Here is a 19,337-nt window from a genome sequence, read left to right as displayed (position 1 = left end):
AAAAGAATCTAAAAAGGAATATACTTATATATATGAATCACTATGGTGTACACCTGAAACTAATATACAATATTGTAAATCAACTGTATTTCAACTAAAAAAGATTTTAGGATCCTAAAAAATATATATATAAACTACCAAAACTGACTTCAGAAGAAACAGAAAATATAAACAGGTCTACAATGAATGAAGAGATTGGATTAGTAATAATTAAAAAAAAAAAACTTACCACAAAGAAAAGCCTAGGATCAGATGGCTTTATTAATGAGTTTTACCAAATGTTTAAAGAACAATGAACACCAATACTTTATAAACTCTTCCAAAACACAGAGGAGGAGGGAAAGCTTTCCCACTCATTCTATGAGGCCAGTATTACTCTGATATCAAAACTGGACAAAAATATCACAAGGAAATTACCGATCAATATCCCTTGTAAATATGAATACAAAATTCTTCCTCAAAATACTAGCAAACCTAATCCAGCAACATATAAAAAGATTATACACCATGACCACCACGACCAATTGGGATTTATCCTTGGAATGTAAGGTTGATTCAACGTCTGAACATCAATCAACATGATATACCATATTAATAGAATAAAGGACAAATCTGGGCTCTGCCACGTACTAGTTGTTTGACCTTAGGAAAGTACCTTGGGCCCTTTAAACAAGTTTCTCCATCTATAAAAGAGAGACTGTGAAACTGCTTAGTATTGTTATGAGGATGTAACTGAGCACACAGCATGTGCTCAATGAATGGTCATCTAACCCTGAGCGCGTCATCATAAGGAGAGAGACCACTGGGAGGGGCCTAGTTTATCTGCTCAGGTGTTTATTCCCTGATCGCTTTTCAGATGAAGAGACTGGGGTAGAAGGGCTGACATGGTCTGCTCACCTGGATGGTAAACACCATTAACACTCCTACCCCTGTCTCCAAACCTTTGTCCCCATGTCAGTCCTAACTGGAATGACCATGTAAACCTCTTAGGCCAGTGCAAATCCGCCTCAGCTCAAACCCACATGGTCTTCCTCATACATGCGACCTTTCTCCCTTCTCTAAATGGCCAGTTTGTGTGCGTGTGTGTGTACGTGTGAGCAATCAGTTGTGTCTGACTCTTTGCGACCCCATGGACTGTAGCCCACCAGGTTTCTATGTCCATGAAATTTTCCAGGCAAGAATTTTCCACTGGAGTGTCTTGCCATTTCCTACCCTGGGATCCATCCCTGGGTCTCTTGCCTCTCCGGCACTGGCAGGCAGATTCTTCACCCCTTGAGCCACCTGGGAAGCACCACACTTTATTCAAAAGCTGATTGGCTCCTCCTTTACCTCTTTCCAGTCTATGACATTGAGGCTAAAGCACTTCACTTCTCTGAGCGTGGATCCGTAAAAGGAGAATGCTGTGTCGCAAAGGAACAAGTGGGACCCAGGAAGGGCGCGGCCAGGACCAACCGGAAGTCAGAGCCATCTGCTTCCAAAGCCGGAAGCCGCTGCCGGCAGCTCACACTCACTTGGCCGGGTGGAAGATGGCGCTCATCTCCTCCGCCAGGTGCCTCCGGAGGATGTGCTTCCCACTGGGGATGCCCAGGGCGGTGGCCATGGCCTCAGCGTTGAACGTGGGTTCCAGCACCAGCACGGCGCCGTGGACGCCACTGTTGGTCAGGTTGTCTGCGTACTCCTGAGGGCAAGGCACGGGGCTGGTGAGCCTGGGGGGCCGCCCTGCTGGCCTGAGGGCGGGGATACCCCAGGGGGAACATGTCCTTAAGAGCAAGGGCTTGACCCCACCCCCCGGGGACTAGTGTATTTAATCCTCAGGGGGAACCCCACCCTCACTCTTTTTAGGGCCTTTAGAATAGCGACTGGGCTATTTTGTCACTGATAGACCCCAGACCTAGGCAGGTGGCCCATAAATGCTTGTTGAGGGAGAAGATGGCTGTGGATTCAACACCCCCACTGAATTCAGAGAGCGAGGATGGCTCAGCATCCGCACCCTCACTATGGGATGGGAAGGGTGGGCAGGGGAAGTAGTTCTGGCCTCTTGAGTGACAGGGGGGCAGGCTGTTCTTGCCAGCCTGGGAAATGATGCCCAGCCCACACAAAGATGGATACTGAATTTGCACACAGCCTGGCATGGGATTTGCATATGCCCAAGAGTCACCACCCCCCACGCCCGCCATCACCCCTCACCTTCAAGTCAATGTCTCGCACCCACTTGAGCACCCGCTGGTTGGTCCAGACCACGGGGTCTATGTTCTGTGTCTCACAGCGGGCCCGGCGCTCCTGGAGAGCCTGTGGGGAGCAAGAGTGGGTCAGCTGGGGGTTCAAGGGGACATGCCGAGATCACACAGAGAGTCAGGGTCCGTGGTGCTGGCAGGGACCTCCGCATGCTGATGTGAGGGGTCCTGGCCAGATCATTCACGGCTGCTCTAGCCATGTCAGTCCTTTCCTTCTGGGAAATGGGGAGAAGCCCACTTCCAGGGATGGAGGAGCCTAGAGGCAGAGCCACCTGCATGCAGAGTGTGGGGCCAGGTGGGACCCACTGCAGCTGCCTAGTTTGTATAACCCAGCCCCCACCTGCCTAGTTTGTATAGCCCACCCCTGCTCACCTGAGTAGGGGCTCAGTGCATGTCTCTTGAGGGATGCCCCAAATGAGGCTGCCTATTTCCACACTTCACCGTCATGTTCTTCCCACACATCACCTCCTGTACCTGACTGGGGCTCACAGGGGGCCAGGGCCTGTGTCCTCGTCACTTCCTGTGCCCACGGCTCTGGCTTGGGTGTTTGAGAAGGCCAAAAAGCTCCCTCTTCTGTCCCTCTCCCCCTGACCCTGAACTATTTGTGCTCTGACAGTGCTCTGAGAAGAGTAAACCCTTTGCACTCAGCCCTGGCAGCCCAGGCTCCTCCCGAGGGGGAGTAGCTGGGGAGATGTACTAGGTTTGGGGGAAGCTGAAGCAGACACCCTGTGCTCTCTGGCTTGGCAGCGATCAGAACAAGGGGCACTCAGAGTCTAAACTCTACAGTGTGCCCCACAGCCCCCTGGTTACCTGTCAGCATCCCTATTCACTCCTCCACCTCACACCCAGCACAGAAACACACAGGACTCTCAGTTCTGCTGCCACAGATCTGTCTTCTGGGTCTTAGTCTATGCTATTCCCTTGCTAGATTGCTTTTCCCCTCATACCTTCTATTGACTGATACTCGGAATTCCTCCCTTCAGGTTTCAGTTTAGCCGTCACTATCGCTGGAAAGGCTTCTCTTGTCCCTCTAAAAGCTTTTCCTCTGGATTTTCATAAAACCCTGGGCTTCCCTCATTGGGACAACCTTCCATGATGTTGTGGCCACAAGCTTCTTTGTGGTTGCCCCTGATACACAGTGAGTTCCTGGAGAATGAGTGTTTCCCTTTTCCCCTGAATTGAGCACAGGGTCTGGTCCATCCCTAATAAGCAGTTGTTGAAAGGAGGGAAGGGGAAAGAAAGGGATGGATGTGGGATTGATGGAAAGGTGGATGGATGGATGGATGGATGGAGAGATGCATGGATGGAGCGATACATGGATGGGCAGAGAGTGGATGCATGGAATGATGGACAGGTGGATGGATGGATGGAGAGATGCGTGGATGGGCAGATGGTTGGATGGACAGATAGCGGATTCCAGAAGGGAAAGCAGGGCTGCAGAAGGTGCCCTGCACCCTGGTTCTCACCTCCCTGCTGAAGTTCACTTGGTACAGCAGCTCGATCCCCAGCAGGATGCTGACCTGGTGGAACTTCTTGGACACATTCAGGTGCTTCTCCAGGTCCCGCTTCATCAGGGAGTTCAGCATCCGCCCGTCAACCAGGTGGTTTTGGAAGGCCTGGGAGTACTGGGACAGGCCGATGTCGTTGAGCCAGGCCTTGGCCACCCAGTGATGGTCCAGGTCAGCGGCTTTGGACAGGCTGGTGAGGAGAGACACAGCCGGAGAGAGGGATGGGTGGGGAAAGGTGGCAGAAACAGAGAAACAGGGAGAAATGGGGCAGAGATGACCAGAGAGAGAAGCAAAATAACAGGGTGAGGGGGACCAAGAAAGTCACAGAGATAGATAGGAACAGTGATGGAGTGGAGAGACAGAAAGACAGGGCAGCAAGGGGGCGAGGCAGACGCAGGGGAGAGAGAGGAGGAGACAGGGAGAGACATGGGGAGAGAGGGACAGACGCATAGGAGAGAGACAGAGACACAGAGGGGAGAGAAAGACAGGGGAGGCAGAGGCAGAGGGAGAGAAAGACGCAGGGCGTGAGCCCCAAAGAATGACAAAGAATCAACAGACAGAGGGTACAGGAAGAGGAAAGACCACATTCAGACACACTGATAATGGGAAGGGACAGTGACAGAGCCGCAGGAATGAATGCAGCAGTAAGCAGCACCTCTGGGCACCGGGTACCTCCCAAGCCCCGCCCCGCCCCACTGCAGAGTCCCCGAGGCCCATAGAACCTTGTCTGGGGCAGTCTCTCCTTGGACTTCACCCAGAGTCACAGTGGCACGTCTTGGAATCAGATTTAAGCCCCAAGTTTTGCTTATTCCAACTCCTCTGCTCACTACCATATCTTAGATTTTCTGCATCCCACACTGAACTTTGCCCAGTGCCGAATGTGTGCGTGTGTAGTAGGCACACAAGGAATACTTCCCAAGTGGACAGGATGGTCTCCTCAGCTGTTATTCCCCTGTTCACCACAGGGTGGCAGCCTCGAAGAAGGAATGAGGACAGTGCCTCCCACCCGCCGAAGGACTTTAAAAAATGACCTCAGGTAATGCCAGGCTTCAACAGTACCTGAACCGTGAGCTTCCAGATGTTCAAGCTGGATTTATAAAAGGCAGAGGAACCAGAGATCAAATTGCCAACATCTGTTCGATTATCAAAAAAGCAAGAGAGTTCCAGAAAAACATCTATTTCCGCTTTACTGACTGTGCCAAAACCTTTGACTGTGTGGATCACAAAAACTATGGAAAATTCTTAAAGAGACGGAAATACCAGACCACCTGACCTGCCTCCTGAGAAATCTCTGTATGCAGGTCAAGAAGCAACGGTTAGACCTGGACATGGAACAACAGACTGTTTCCAAATAGGAAAAGGAGTACGTCAAGGCTGTATATTGTCACCCTGCTTATTTAACTTCTACACAGAGTAAATCATGCGAAATGCTGGGCTGGAGAAGCACAAGCTGGAATCAAGATTGCCCTCTCACTGGTCTCCATGCCTCTGGAGCCCCTCTAGTCCCTTCCCCAGGGTGCAGCTGGAGGATCGTGCCGCTGCTCCTGATGGTGTCCTCCACGGCTCCTTGCTTCCTTCCTTCCAAGGATGTGTATTGAGCTCTGTATCTGGGTAGATACTGCCTTATAATGGGCACATCTTCCCTCCTCACCCCTTCCTTTCTCCACCCCCACACTCTCCAGTCTCTGGCTGGCATCCATTTCTAGGGCTCCAGATCACATCTGTTAACAGACACTCCCAATTCATAACTCTCCTCCCTCTTCTGAGCCCGAGATCCTAATGGGCTGCCCTCTTGACATCTCCTGGCTGTCACAGGCATCTCAAACTTAACAAGCTCCAGATGAAATGCCCGTCCTGTCTCCCAGTTCCAGGCTCTCACTTGCCCTGCCTCTCCCCTCCCCCACCCTGTCCATCTATCAACCACTCTGGTCAGTGTGTCTGTCCCCTTGCCTCCTTTTCTGGGGTCAAGCCATGGCCACCTCTGGCATAGATTTCTGCAACTGCCTCCTGACTGCCCCCACCCCCTTGCTCCTTCTAATCCATTTCCCCTGTGGGTGCCAGATGGCCTTTTAAATATATCCATCAGGTCATGTCACCCCTCTACTTAAAACCCTCTCTCAGAGGAACCTTCAATGTGTACTACTAAGTGAAATAAGCCAACCTGAAAAGGCTACATACTGTATGATTCCAACAGTATGACATTCTGGAAGAGGCGAAACTATGGAGACAGCAAAAAGATCAGTGGTTTCAGGGTTTGAGGGAGAGGGAGGGATGAATAGGTGGAGCGCAGAGGATTTCTAGGGAGGTGAAACTATTCAGTGTTGTGTGGTAATGATGGATGCACTCTACTACCTGTTTGTCCAAATCCATAGAGTACGCAGCACCGAGTGAACCCTAATGTAAACTACGGGCTTTGGGCAACAATGGCGTGTCAGTGTCAGTTCAGCTGAAGCAAATGTTCCATCTGGTGGGGGATGATGAAAATGGGGGAGGCCATGCATGTGTGAGGGCAAGAGATTTACGCGAAATCTCTAACTTTCCCTCCGTTTTGCTGTGAAATGAAAACTGCTCTAAAAAATAAAGTCTTTAGAAATGAGGGAAGAAACAAAGACTTTTTTAAGCAAGCAAAATTCAAAGAATTCATCATCAGAGGAATGAACTCCAAGAAATGTAAAAGGCATTTCTTCAGGAGGAAAGAAAATATTAATAATAACCACATGGAAATTTGGACTACGCAAAAGAATAAAGAGAACTCCTAAACCTCAACAATACTCCAATACTTTGGCCACCTGATGTGAAGGGCTGATTCATTGGAAAAGACCCTGATGCTGGGAAAGCTTGAAAGCAGGAGGAGAAGGATAGAGTATGAGATGGCTGGATGGCACCACTGACTCAATGGACATGCTGCTGCTCCTGCTAAGTCGCTTCAGTCGTATCTGACTCTATGTGACCCCACAGATGACAGCCCACCAGGCTCCCCCGTCCCTGGGATTCTCCAGGCAAGAACACTGGAGTGGGTTGCCATTTCCTTCTCCAGTGCATGACAGTGAAAAGTGAAAGTGAAGTTGCTCAGTCGTGTCCGACTCTTAGTGACCCCATGGATTGCAGCCTACCAGGCTCCTCCATCCATGGGGTTTTCCAGGCAAGAGTGCTGGAGTGGGGTGCCATCAGCTTCTCCAGACATGAGTTTGGCTAACTCCAGGAGATGGGAAGGACAGGGAAGTCTGGGGTGCTGTAGCCCATGGATTCACAAAGAGATGGACACGACTGAGTGAGCAATAGAACTCAACAAAAAACCCAAACAATCTGATTCAGAAATGGGTAAAGGACTTGAAGAGACATTTCTGCAAAGAAGATATAAAGATGACCAGTAGGCTCATGGGAAATGCTTAGTATCACTGATCACTGTGTATGTGTGTGTGTGTGTGCTTGCATGCTCAGTCATGTCCAACTCTGTGACCCCTTGGACTGTAGCCTGCCAGGCTCCCCGTCCATGGAATTTTCCAGGTAAGAATATTTGAGAGGGTTGTCATTTCCTACTCCGGGGATAATCCTGACCCAGGGACCGAACCCGAGTTACCTCAGGTGTATTCTTTACCACTACGCCACCTAGGAAGCCCTTCACTAATCATTAGGGAAATGCAAACCAAAACTATGATAAAATACCACTTCATACTCATTAGGATGGCCACTATTGAAGAAAACAAGTGTTAGCAAGGATGTGGAGAAATTGGAACCCTTGTGCACTGTTTGTGAGGACGTACAGTGGTACAGTTGCAGGGGAAAACAGTATGATGATTCTGCAGAAAATTAAAAATAGAATTACCATGCTGCTGCTACTGCTGCTAAGTTGCTTCAGTCGTGTCCGACTCTGTGCGACCCCATAGACGGCAGCCCATTAGGCTCCCCCGTCCCTGGGATTCTCCAGGCAAGAACACTGGAGTGGGTTGCCATTACCATATGTTTCGGCAATTCCGCTTTTGAGTGTATGTCCAAAAGGATTGAAATTTGGGCCTTGAAGAGATATATCAGCACACCCTGTGTTCATAGCAGCACTATTTACAAGAGCTAAAAGGTAGAAGCAACTCAAGTATCCATAGATGGATGAACAGATAAGCAAAATGGGCTTGTGTTCAGCCCCAGTGGAGCAGTATTCAACCTTAAAAAGGCTGACACTACACACAGATGAATCTTGAGCACATTATGATAATGAAATAAGCCAGTCACAAAAAGACAAGTACTGTGTGACTCCACTTATGTGAGGAACTTGAGAGTAGTCAGACTCAGAAGTAGAGTGACGGCTGTTGGCTTACTTGGGGAAGAGGAGAATGGAGAGTTAGTGTTTAATGGGGAAAGAGTTTCAGTTTTATAAGATGAAAAGAGTAACTGGAATGGATGCTGGTGATGGCTGCACAACAATATGAGTGTACTTAACACCACTGAGTGAGTGAGTGAAAGCCCCTCAGTTGTGTCCGACTCTTTGCGACCCCATGGACTTAGTCCATGGAATTCCCCAGGCCACAGTACTAGAGTGGGTAGCCTTTCCCTTCTCCAGGGGATCTTCCCAACCCAGGGATTGAACCCAGGCCTCCCACATTGCAGGAGGATTCTTTACCAGCCAAGCCACAGGGAAGCCCAAGAATACTGGAGTCAGTAGCCTATCCTTTCTCCAGCGGATCTTCCTGACCCAGGAATCAAATCAGAGTCTCCTGCATTGCAGGTGGATTCTTTACCAGCTGAGCTACCAGGGAAGCTGGTAAAGTCACACTGCTGAATTGTACTCTAAAAAAAGATTAAGGTGGTACATTTTATGGGTATTTTCCCACAATAAAACTTTTTTTTGAAGAAGATTAGAAATGGTAAATTATCTTGGTAAATATTTTCCTTATTTGCTAATCTTCAAAGATAATGGCCAGTTCAAAAAATAATAACAACAAGGTATTATGGCACATATGTGCGTGTGAATGATAGCACAATGGCAGAAGGAAAAAAGCATGTTACACTACACACAACGTTGGATGATATTATTTGAAGATAGTGTTAAGTGTGTGTATTGTAAACTATAGAGCAATAATGAAAAGAAGTATAGTTCAACACTCAATTAATGAAAAGTCAGTAGCAGAATTCCCTGGTGGTCCAGTAGTGAGGACTCTGTGCTTCCACCGCAGCATGTGCTCAACCCCTGGTCAGTGAACTAAGATCCCTATCCCACTCACACACACACACACAAAGATGGTCAAAAAATAAAAAGTCCATAAAAGAGCAAAAAAGAACAATAGATTTAAATAAAACAAAGAAACTCTCCCATGGCGCCCCTTTGCAGAGATAAAATCAGAAGTTCTCGGGGTGACCTCACAGGATGCAGGCTCCCCTCCCACTGGGCTGGAGCTGGGAGCACTTCCAGGATGCACTGAGTTTGTCCTCAGATGGTGGGGGTCTCTGCTTCCCAGGCACCCATTTTCTTCCAGTCTCGCCTGGGCCCTCTCTTCCCCTCCTAGGCGTCAGCTCCCATATTGCAGAGGCTGGCTGTGTGCTGTCTGAGCTTGCTGCCTGACCTGTTTGCTCTGCCTCTTAGGAATTCCCTTCAGAGTTCCATCATACATGGAACTTTACAGATGAATTATCTGAGCACAGGGACTGTGTTCTCCAGGCTGAGTCAGACTGATGCTGCATGCATAGCAGTAGACACTTCATCGGAAGATGGACTGAGAGCAAGAAGGTGGGCTCCTGGCTTTGCTCCCCTCCTCTTGCCCCTCAGCCTCCCAGAACCTCTGAATCTGCCCCCAAAGAGCCAGGACCTCCCCACCTCCAGGCCTCCCATCCCACCCTCCTCCCATGCTTAACTCCTGCGAGACTCTGCTGAGATGCGGTTCTCCCTAAAGCCTCAGGACCCCTGTGCTCGGTCAGGACCCTTCCTGGTGCCCAGAGTCTCTGTGGAGCCCTTGCACTGTCATGCTGGGTAATTGCTGCTCAGCAGGCCAGTGGCCCATTGGACCATCAGTTTCGGGAGGGCAGGACTGGGGGTGGTGCATGTGGCTCTCCACCTGGCTAATGCCCCAGAGCTTCTGACTGAGAGTCCAGTGGGCTTCCCAGGTGGCACTAGTGATAAAGAAGCCACCTGCCAACACAGGTTAGACATAAGAGATGCAGGTTCGATCCCTGGGTCAGGAAGATCCCCTGGAGGAGGGCACGGCAATCCACTCCAGTATTCTTGCCTGGAAAATCCCATGGACAGAGGAGCCTGGTGGGCTAGAGTCCATAGGGTCACACAGAGTCAGATATGACTGACGCGGCAGCACGCACATAAGCGTGCACGCAAGGAAGATAGCAAGGCCAGGCGAGGAGTGGGGGGCGGGGACAGCTCCAGTCTTCCAAGAGGCTCCCTGAAACCTAGCTCCCAAGCTGGAATCTTCTGGCCAAAACAAGCTCCCTTTGAAGATGGGAAGGTACTTGAGTGACCCGCTGCAGCCTCATCCCTTTAGAGGGACCCTTGCCAGGCCCAGCTGTTGTTGGTTTCTTGCCCAGGGAAGGGGCTGAAGTTTGTGGCCTCTGAATCATGTGCTGTTGGGGCTTTGATAGGGACTAGAAGACCTCTTTTCCCTCTGAAGGAAGGGTCTGCTCAGCAAATCAGTGGTGCATCGGGATGTGGTGCGCAGGGTTGGAGGAGGCACCTTGCTTAACCTATTTGAGAGGTCCATTTATAATCAGCAATATCCAGCTGCATGCTGATAATTAATGCACGCCTGCCCTTCCAAACAGTTCTCTTTTCATTAAAGTTGTCCCCATGGGGCCTCGGCTTGGCAACACTTGCCCAGCTGTTGGTATGAGCTACTGTAAGTGCCGAAGGTGAATAAAACAGGATGACTTTAAAAGTAATTCAAACATTTTATAAAATTTGACACTCATGCTCCCCAAACAGGAAACAGGTCAGATCTTGAAATGTGAGTCTGGGCACAGATTTTCGAAGTCATCTGAGTCATTATTCAGCATAAAAAATATGAGGCCTTTCTGGCTCCATCACCCTTAGATCTGAGACATTGCACCCCAATTTCCTCCTCTATAAAATGGGGCTACTCTTGCTTGCCTCCAGGACTAAAAGAGGTAAGAGAGGGTAAAGACCTTAGCACAGGGTCTAGGATGAATTCAGTGTTCCAGAAAGAATAGTGGCTGCTGCTGCTGCTGCTGCTGCTAAGTCACTTCAATCGTGTCCTACTCTATGTGACCCCACAGATGGCGGCTCACCAGGCTCCTCTGTCCCTGGGATTCTCCCAGCAAGAATACTGGAGTGGGTTGCCATTTCCTTCTCCAATGCATGCATGCTAATAAGTCGCTTCAGTCGTGTCCGACTCCATGTGACCCTATGGACAGCAGCCCACCAGGCTCCTCTGTCCATGAGATTCTCTAGGCAAGAATACTGGAGTGGGTTGCCATTTCCTTCTCCAAAGAATAGTGGCAAGAGCTATTAATTCATCATTGATGTTTTTAACACAAAGGTGCCTTGGGAGAATGGAAAGGAAATTTACTTTGAAGTTGAATCTTCTGTAGTATGACTTTGTGCCCATTATTTCTCTGGCCTCATTTTCTCCATCTTTAAAAGGGGGCTAAGCATATCTATCCTGTCTTGATGTCGTGGTGATCAAATAAAATAATGTCCATAAAGCGATGAGTAATAGGTTAGCAGGGGTTGGTGGATTTTTTGTCATTAGTATTTTAGAGATAGGGTCTTCCCTGGTGGCTCAGTGGTAAAAAATCCGCCTGCCAAGGCAGGAGACGTAGGTTCGATCCCTGGGTTGGAAGATTCCCCTCAAGAAGGAAATGGCAACCCACTCCAGTATTCGTACCAGGGAAATCTCATGGACAGAGGAGCCTGGCAGGCTACAGTCCATGCGGGCGCAAAGAGTCGGTCACAACTTAGCAACTAAACAACAACAATAAATTTTAGAGATAAGGGGAACCAGGCCCGGAGAGGGTAATGTCATGCCTAGAGTCACACAGGATGTGTTCTCAAAGATGACCTCACTGGAGTCCTTACCCTAGAGTTCACAGGCACCTTAAAGTTCCATGGATGGGTTAGAGAGTCCCAGAATGCAAAGCTGTGAAGTTTTTGTATTTCTTCTGGGGCAAGTTTCAGAAGTTTTCAGTAGATTCTCAAATAGGCCATGATTGCCCAAGGTTAAAGAGCCACTGTCCTCATTTAACCCCCTTCACTTCACAGGTGGAGAAACCAAGTTCCACAGAGCACAAGGTTACAGGGCAAGTTAGAGACAGGCCAGGATTCTGCAGAGAACAGAGCCATTAAATGAAGGGTCCTCCCTGCTCCAGAGGCCCTGGGTGTCCAGTGCCTAAGCCCTGGTTTTGGGAAACAGTCTTGCTTAGGGCTCTTGCTGCCGCGGCTGCTGCTAAGTTGCTTCAGTTGTGTCCGACTCTGTGCGACCCCATAGATGGCAGCCTACCAGGCTCCTCGGTCCATGGGATTTTTCCAGGCAAGAGTACTGGACTGGGGTGCCATTGCCTTCTCCGCTTAGGGCTCTTAGAAATGTTTAAAATCTATTCACATCTGGCTGATGAGTTGACTCCAACCCTTTTCTGGCTCTGGGAGGCTCTCAGGGGTCAACTGGATTTGGGGGGAACTTGGGCAGCGATCCTGAATTTTGAGGGGTGAGGCAGGCAGCACCACCCTGCTCAAGTAACAGTGACTGTGTTGGGAATGGAAGGGGGTGGGGTGGGGGTGGGGTTTCCAGCTTGGGTGACCCAGAGTGGTAAGCTTTTGGGGAGTGGGGGCAGACAGTGGGTAAGGGTCTGTGGTGGATGTGAGGTGCTTGTGGGACACTCAGGAGGGGAAGCTCAGCAGAACCGCAAGCTCTGCCCTGCTCTTCCCTCCTCCCCGCCCCCCAATCTCCCCACTCCTCCACCACTCCCCACCATGTCCTTTAGGAAGGTCCAGACCTTCTGATAAGGGCCATGACCTTCTTACTTGGCTTTCCTGGGAATTACTGCCTGAGTTTCAGATCCCATCTCATCTCTTTTTTCCTGCCACCTCGGAATCATTCTCCAGGACACCCAGCAATTTGCTTTTCTGGCTTTTAAACCAGCCTGCCTTCCTACCCCTAGCCCCTTCTTATTTTTAATCCACAAAGCTGCTTCTGCAAATAGCACACACCACCAGGTTTGATTAATTAACTGCACAAAAATGATGGGGAAACCAGTGAAGGAGATAATTATGCAAAACAGAAAGTGTCAGATTTACCAGCTAGTTTTCTTCCCCTTTTGCACGCTGAGGACTGGGTAGGGGGCTCCTTTCCTTTTCCCTGGAGCTGCTTGGTGAATGAGGGGCTCCCCAATAAGTCCTGCTCACAAAGGTCAGGAGAGAGGCCGGCAGGAGCTGGGGGAGGGAGGGCGGCCTCGCTGGGGACACACTTGATGGGCGGATGGTCAGCCCCTCCCAGGTGTGCTTGCTGATGGACGCCCCTTCCCTCCGGGCCCTCAAACACCCCCTGGCACCTGGCCCCAAATCAGGTCCATTTCTTTTCGTCCTCGGAGAAGGCAATGGCACCCCACTTTGGTACTCTTCCCTGGAAAATCCCGTGGGCGGAGGAGCCTGGAAGGCTGCAGTCCATGGGGTCGATGGGAGGCGGACACGACTGAGCGACTTCACTTTTACTTTTCACTTTCATGCATTGGAGAAGGAAATGGCAACCCACTCCAGTGTTCTTGCCTGGAGAATCCCAGGGACGGGGGCGCCTGGTGGGCTGCCGTCTATGGGGTCGCAGAGTCGGACACGACTGAAGCGACTTAGCAGCAGCAGCCTGTAGGCTGTCTCTTAGTTGGAATGTTAAGAGCTGGGGTTTGAGGTGGGAGTAGGCAGAACAAACATCTTGGCCAAATTTCCCAGGTCCACCAGGACTGGCCTACCCTCGGAGTCTAGAGGAGTTCTGGGTTGCGCCTGAAGACTCCCGACTCCCGCACTGGAACGATCCTAGGGCTCTTGGAGCTGCACTGAGTTTGTTCTCCATCTTGCTACAGGGAGGGGCTCTACAGGGAAGGGCCCACCCAGAGCGCCGCCCAGTGGCGTCCCAGGACCTGGCACTCCTCACCTGGCCCCACCCACAGCGCCCGCCCCATCACCCTTAAGACCCTGAGGCGAGGTCTCTGGCGGCTCATCTCTCAATTCCCCGGGACCAGGGCGCCGGCTCACCTCCTGCCTGCCTCGGCGTCGCGGTAGTCCTCGATGGCCAGCCGGAGCTTGCGCCGGTGTAGCGAGCTACACACGCCTAGGCCAAGCTCCAGGTCTTCGTCGCTCAGGCTCAGCAGCACCTGCGCCCGGGAGGTGGGGATTGAGCGCCGAAGGGAGGCGTGGGAGCGGGGACCCAAGGAATCCCTCCCGGCGTTCCGGGCAGAGCAATGGGAAGAGCTCTGCAGGCGCCTCGCCAGAGGGCTGCTGCTACGGGAGGCGGTGGAATCCCCGAACGGACTGAAAAGGTGCTCAAGTCCAGCCCTGCCTCCCTCCAGCCAGGTAAGGGAAAATTAGTCCCATTTTAAAGATGAGGAGCTGAGGATCAGAAGAGCTATGAACCTTGTTGGAGAGACAGTGATTTACTGGAGTCACTGGAGCATGAATCCGGTTCAGCCAGCTCCTGTAACTCTGGTGTGTGGGGTGGGATGAGGGGAGAATCCCCACCGGGGTCCTACCTTCCCACTCTTGACGTTCTCCGCGCAGGCCTTGACGTACATGGGCATGGCCATGACTACCTCCAGCCAGGCCTGGACGGTACCCGCCTTCCAGTGGGACATGGGCGTGGTCCTGACCAGCTCCACCTGCTGCAGCCGGTCCATTTGCTCCTCGCCCTCCGACAGGCTGAGGCTCTGCCTCGTGGGGCTGCACTGGCTGTCGGAGTCTGCAACACACAAGCACACAGGGCCGTGCTGAGGAGTAGGGTGAGGGGCAGGCAGGGGGCAGGCTGCCCACTCTGAGTACCCCCGCCCCATGTCTTCCCCACCCTATACGGTTCTTCTTTTCAGAATCAAAATGGCTTTTGTTTTGTTGTGCTGCCCCTCCCCCAATACACTAGTAACCTATGCCCTCTAAAAGGAAAAAAATTTGAAGAATTAAAAATCCAAGAAAGAATAAAAATAAAACAGAGAATCACCCCCAAACCCACGCTACCCGGAGATAGCAGCTGCTGGTATTTAGTTAAATATTCTTTGAGATACACAGATGCCTACACTTCCTCCAATTAAAAAGTAAATAAATAAATAAAAAGTCTACAGGGCTTTTGCTTTGCTTTGAAAAGAACAAACTGGTATTATTAACCTGTGCTTAATCTGACTACATATCCTCATAAAAAATAAACAGCATTATAGCCACTGGGGGGAAAAAAAAAGCAACACAAAAAATGCCCACTCTTACAAACACACACAGATGCCCATATTTACATGGTCCATCCCGTTTTGTAATATGCTGTTCTCATTTACACCATGGAGGACATGCCTCCTTCTCAGCAGTGACCTGTAATATCTTTTGACCACACAGGATTCGTGGAATGATGCTCCACAATCTATTTCACCTGCCTCCTGTTGGTGGGCCTGGTCATCCCTCATTTTTCTCTACTGTACACAACACAGAGACAGTCATTTTTGGGCGACTGGGTGATTCATATTTTTAGGATAAATGGAGCACCAGCTCTATTCCTGTACACACTGAAATGTGTTTCCGGAGTGGCCCTCACAGGCAAAAATGTCTTTCTACCAGCATTTTCCAGCCCCATTCCTCAATCCACAGTCAGCTGCATCAACACTTGATAAATATACCAAGTTCAGGTGGTGAGGAGTCAACAGAGAAGGGAAAAGAATCTTTTTTCAAAGCATGGTTAAATGAAAACCCAAATGGATAAACTCAATACTGTGAGAAATGACAAATATTAAAAATAAGCCTGATTTGAAAGGACCCTATATTGTATATTATACACCATTATAACAAGGTAAAAATTACATAGCCATCAAATCAGACAAATAGTAAAACAATCGGTGTGAAAAGCACAAAAGTGTTACAGTTACTGAGTTTGTATGACGTTATTTCCCTCCTGCCGTACCTCTAAGTATCATTAAAGTTCCATAATAAACATATATAAATTTATAATGAAAAAAATAGAAACATTTAAAAACTAGGAAGCAGTATAAATGGTTATGGATGAAAGTTTAATCTGAATGAATGATACTTCATTTGTATGTCGGCATATAGGCAGTTCATTGAAAAACCTGTCATGGGAATATATTTTATATGAGAAAATGTGCACAATCTATTGCAAAATGAAAAAGCACAGTACAAGATAGCAGGTACAACATAATCCCAACCACGCTAAAATATGTATGATAATATATATAATGTGCATATAATACATGTGTTAGTCGCTGAGTCGTGTCTGACTTTTTGCAGCCCCATGGATTGTAGCCTGCCAGGCTTCTCTGTCCATGGAATTCTCCAGGCAAGAATACTAGAGTGGGTTGCCATTCCCATCTCCAGGGGATCTTCTGTACACAGGGATTGAACCCAGGTTTCCTGCATGGCAGGCAGATTCTTTACCGTCTGAACCACCAGGGAATCCTAATAATTGTATCTATATAATATATATATATATGTCATATATTACATTGTATTAGATGGTTAAATGCTAAAAGTCTTTATCTCTGGAAAGGGATGATATTTGTGTGTGAACATGTGTGTGTGTGTCATGAACTTGTGAGTGTGCCAGAATGTGTGTGCATATTTTTCTGTTTTCCAAGTTTTCTGCATTGGCTATATTATTTTTGAAATTGAAAAAAAAAAACAACCCACAGACTAAAGACCTTACTTCTTCAAGTCACTGAGTTTGTATGAAGCCCTTTCCCCCAGTCACTTGCCTCCCTCCATTGAAACGCCTTGGACGACTCTTGGGGGAACTGCAGCTTGGTGACCATACCCACCTCCCTCGTCTCAGCTCCACCGAAACCTTTCTCTCCAACACCTAACTACCCAGCTAAGAGCCCTTCGGGGCCCACAGCCACCTGGCCTGAAAGATGCCGGGCTGGTCCAGCAGGGCGCCAGGCAGAACGACCTAACGCAGGGTGGGCAGAGATGGTGCCTCGTGCCTCAGTGTCCATCTCTGCATGTTGTCGTGATACTACTCTCTGCTGCCTGCCTCCACCCCTGGGCTGCTCTGCGGACTCAGTGACAGCGGGGCTGATGGGGCCTTTCTACACTGCATAGACAAGGGTGAGAGGTCATTGCCACATTACTATATTTCCTTTCTCAGGCAGACAGAAGGTGACCCTGCAACCCCCAGCCCCGAAAACAGCAGATGGTACAGACTCTGCGGGTCACCAATTTGAGCACTCTTGTTGCCATGGCGCCAGGGAATGCAGAAACAGCGGCTGCCTCTGCAGCCCTGCCTGGGAGGCTCCAAGTCCTTGCCTGGCTAGGGGCCTCAGCCTAGGTGTTCCCCTCCCTCCACTGCTAGAGCTGGGCCCCCAAGGACAGGCTTGACTAGCAGGGAAGCCTTTCTGGTTGGGTGTACAGCTGCTGACCACTGGCATCTGAACAGTGTGTCCGCCTGTTGGCTAGACTTGAGAACCTCTGCCTTATTCCTGTATTGGAGTCATGTCTCTGTTACATGTTTCTGGGGAGATGAGAGACCATATGTGGCTGAATCTGGTAATCCCAGATCCCAAGACACAACCCATGTTGTCTATTTGGACCAGCCCTGTGGGAAGAGACTGGGGCTTCCCCAGTGGCTCAGGGTAAAGAATCCACCTGCAATGCAGGAGACACAGGAGACGTGGGTTCAATCCCTGGGTCAAGAAGGTCCCCTGGAGGAGGGCATGACAACCCACTCCAGTATTCTTGCCTAGAAAATCCCATGGACTGAGGAGCCTGGAGGGCTGCAATCCACAGGGTCACAATAAGTCAGACAAGACTGAAGTGACTGAGCATGTGGGAAGAGACTAGGCTTTGGAATTGAACAGACTTTGGTTTTAAGCAAATTCCTTTACTTCTTGAAGCCTCAGTTTTCCCACCTATAAAATGAGAATAATAAGAATATCTACCTCTTAGGTTAACATGACTATTATATATTCTGAATATGAAGCCATAGTAGACACTCAGTCAAGGTGGCTATTATTGGTAATAAAGGGCCTCTACCCTGGGGCTTGGGCAATATTTTTGGCTATACCTAGAATTTGGCAGAGTTGCCTCCGTCCCCTTGTATTCCTGGGATGAAATGTGGTTTGAGTTCAGCTCAGGTGCTTAGGGAGGGAACCTAATTGAACTTCTTGCACCTGGGCAGAAGTTCATTGTCCTGGTTAGAGTCAAGCCTGGTCCAGGTGGGAGGGGCAGGGGTGTCTGTGATGGGAGGGGAGGATTTGTGGATTCTCTGCTGAGGTGGGCAGCTGGGGGTGTGTTTGTGTAGCTTGGCTACGTGTCCCCAAGTAGGGGAGATCAAAGGGCATGGGAAGGGGAAAGACAGGAGAGAGAACGGAAGAGAGACTCAAAGAGCAGAACTTCAGGGAAGAAATAGTGCCACGGAACACAAGGACAGCAAGATAAACAGGAAGAAGGAGAGACTGATAAGTGGACCAAAAAAATAAAAAAGCAAATTCCCGGTGTGTGTGTATGTGTGTGTGTGTGTGTGTGTGTTTTCCTGAGCTTGATGTGTTTTTGTGCGTGTATGTGGGTGAGTCTGTAGCTAACATGCCTCAGGCCTGTGCAGGGAGCTGGCTTTTCAATTCACATTATTTATGGAGTCCAGGCTCGAGGAATGCCAGAGGCCAAGCTGGGTTCATATAAGCAAAACCACACATTTTGGTTTCTGAAAAACCAGCTATTCACTAGCCCTCCTCTTTCACCCCCTCCCTGTTCCCATCCCCAGGACTGATCACCAGGGAGAAGATGCTACAGAAGGATGAAGGGTGGGGGGAGGGAACCTTTGTGGCCATAAACCATTAATTAAAGGCAATTTCCAAAATGTAGGCATTATGGTGCCAGATTTTATGTCTGGGATTCCATCAATCCTGGCCTTTATTTCCCCTCTGTCTCAGCCCTGAGAGTGGGAATAACTCATGTTTATAGCCAGGAGCTCAGCAGAGGCTACAGAGTTAGAGGGGCTGGCCAAGCCCCTGGCAGAGTCTGAGGAGGTCCCACCAAAACATAGCCATTCTGGATCCTTCTGAACATTGGGAGGGCCATGGTGGTTCTGGAAAGAGAGGGTCTCATCCTTCCAAACACTCCCGATACATGCACACACCACAGAACATCAGCAATTAGTCGTTGAGGTCTCCCTGAACCTGGGCCTCCAGAGGCCCAGTTGTGTTAGCCTAGCACAGGGGTTGCAGACTACAGCCCAAAGGCCAGACCCTACCCTCTACCTGCTTCCCTACATGAAATGCTATTGGGACAGAGCCACGCTCATTTGTTTACACATTGTCTAAGGCTGTCCTATTGGGGCTTCCCAGGTGGCTCAATGGTAAAGAATCCACCTGCCGACGCAGGAGACACAGGTTCAATCCCTGGGTTGGGAAGATCCCCTGGAGGAGGAAATGGCAACTCATTCTAGTATTCTTGCCT

General features: G+C 49.7%; 1 protein-coding gene across 3 annotated transcripts in view; it reads right to left on the bottom strand.

Annotated features, from left to right (window-relative positions):
- KAZN (kazrin, periplakin interacting protein) overlaps positions 1–19,337 on the bottom strand; it is a 1,347,864-nt gene that overhangs the window by 13,474 nt on the left and 1,315,053 nt on the right. For all 3 annotated transcript variants that reach the window (XM_070384944.1, XM_070384946.1, XM_070384945.1), the window contains 5 exons: positions 14,432–14,637; positions 13,938–14,056; positions 3,701–3,932; positions 2,188–2,289; positions 1,512–1,678 (listed from right to left, as the gene is read on the bottom strand). In XM_070384944.1, coding sequence (XP_070241045.1) covers positions 1,512–1,678; positions 2,188–2,289; positions 3,701–3,932; positions 13,938–14,056; positions 14,432–14,637 — 826 coding nt within the window. The remainder of the gene's footprint in view (positions 1–1,511; positions 1,679–2,187; positions 2,290–3,700; positions 3,933–13,937; positions 14,057–14,431; positions 14,638–19,337) is intronic.

Source organism: Bos mutus, chromosome 16, assembly GCF_027580195.1.
Source record: "Bos mutus isolate GX-2022 chromosome 16, NWIPB_WYAK_1.1, whole genome shotgun sequence".
In the NCBI taxonomy this organism is placed as follows: Eukaryota; Metazoa; Chordata; class Mammalia; order Artiodactyla; family Bovidae; genus Bos; species Bos mutus.
This window is presented reverse-complemented; position numbering and strand designations above follow the sequence as displayed.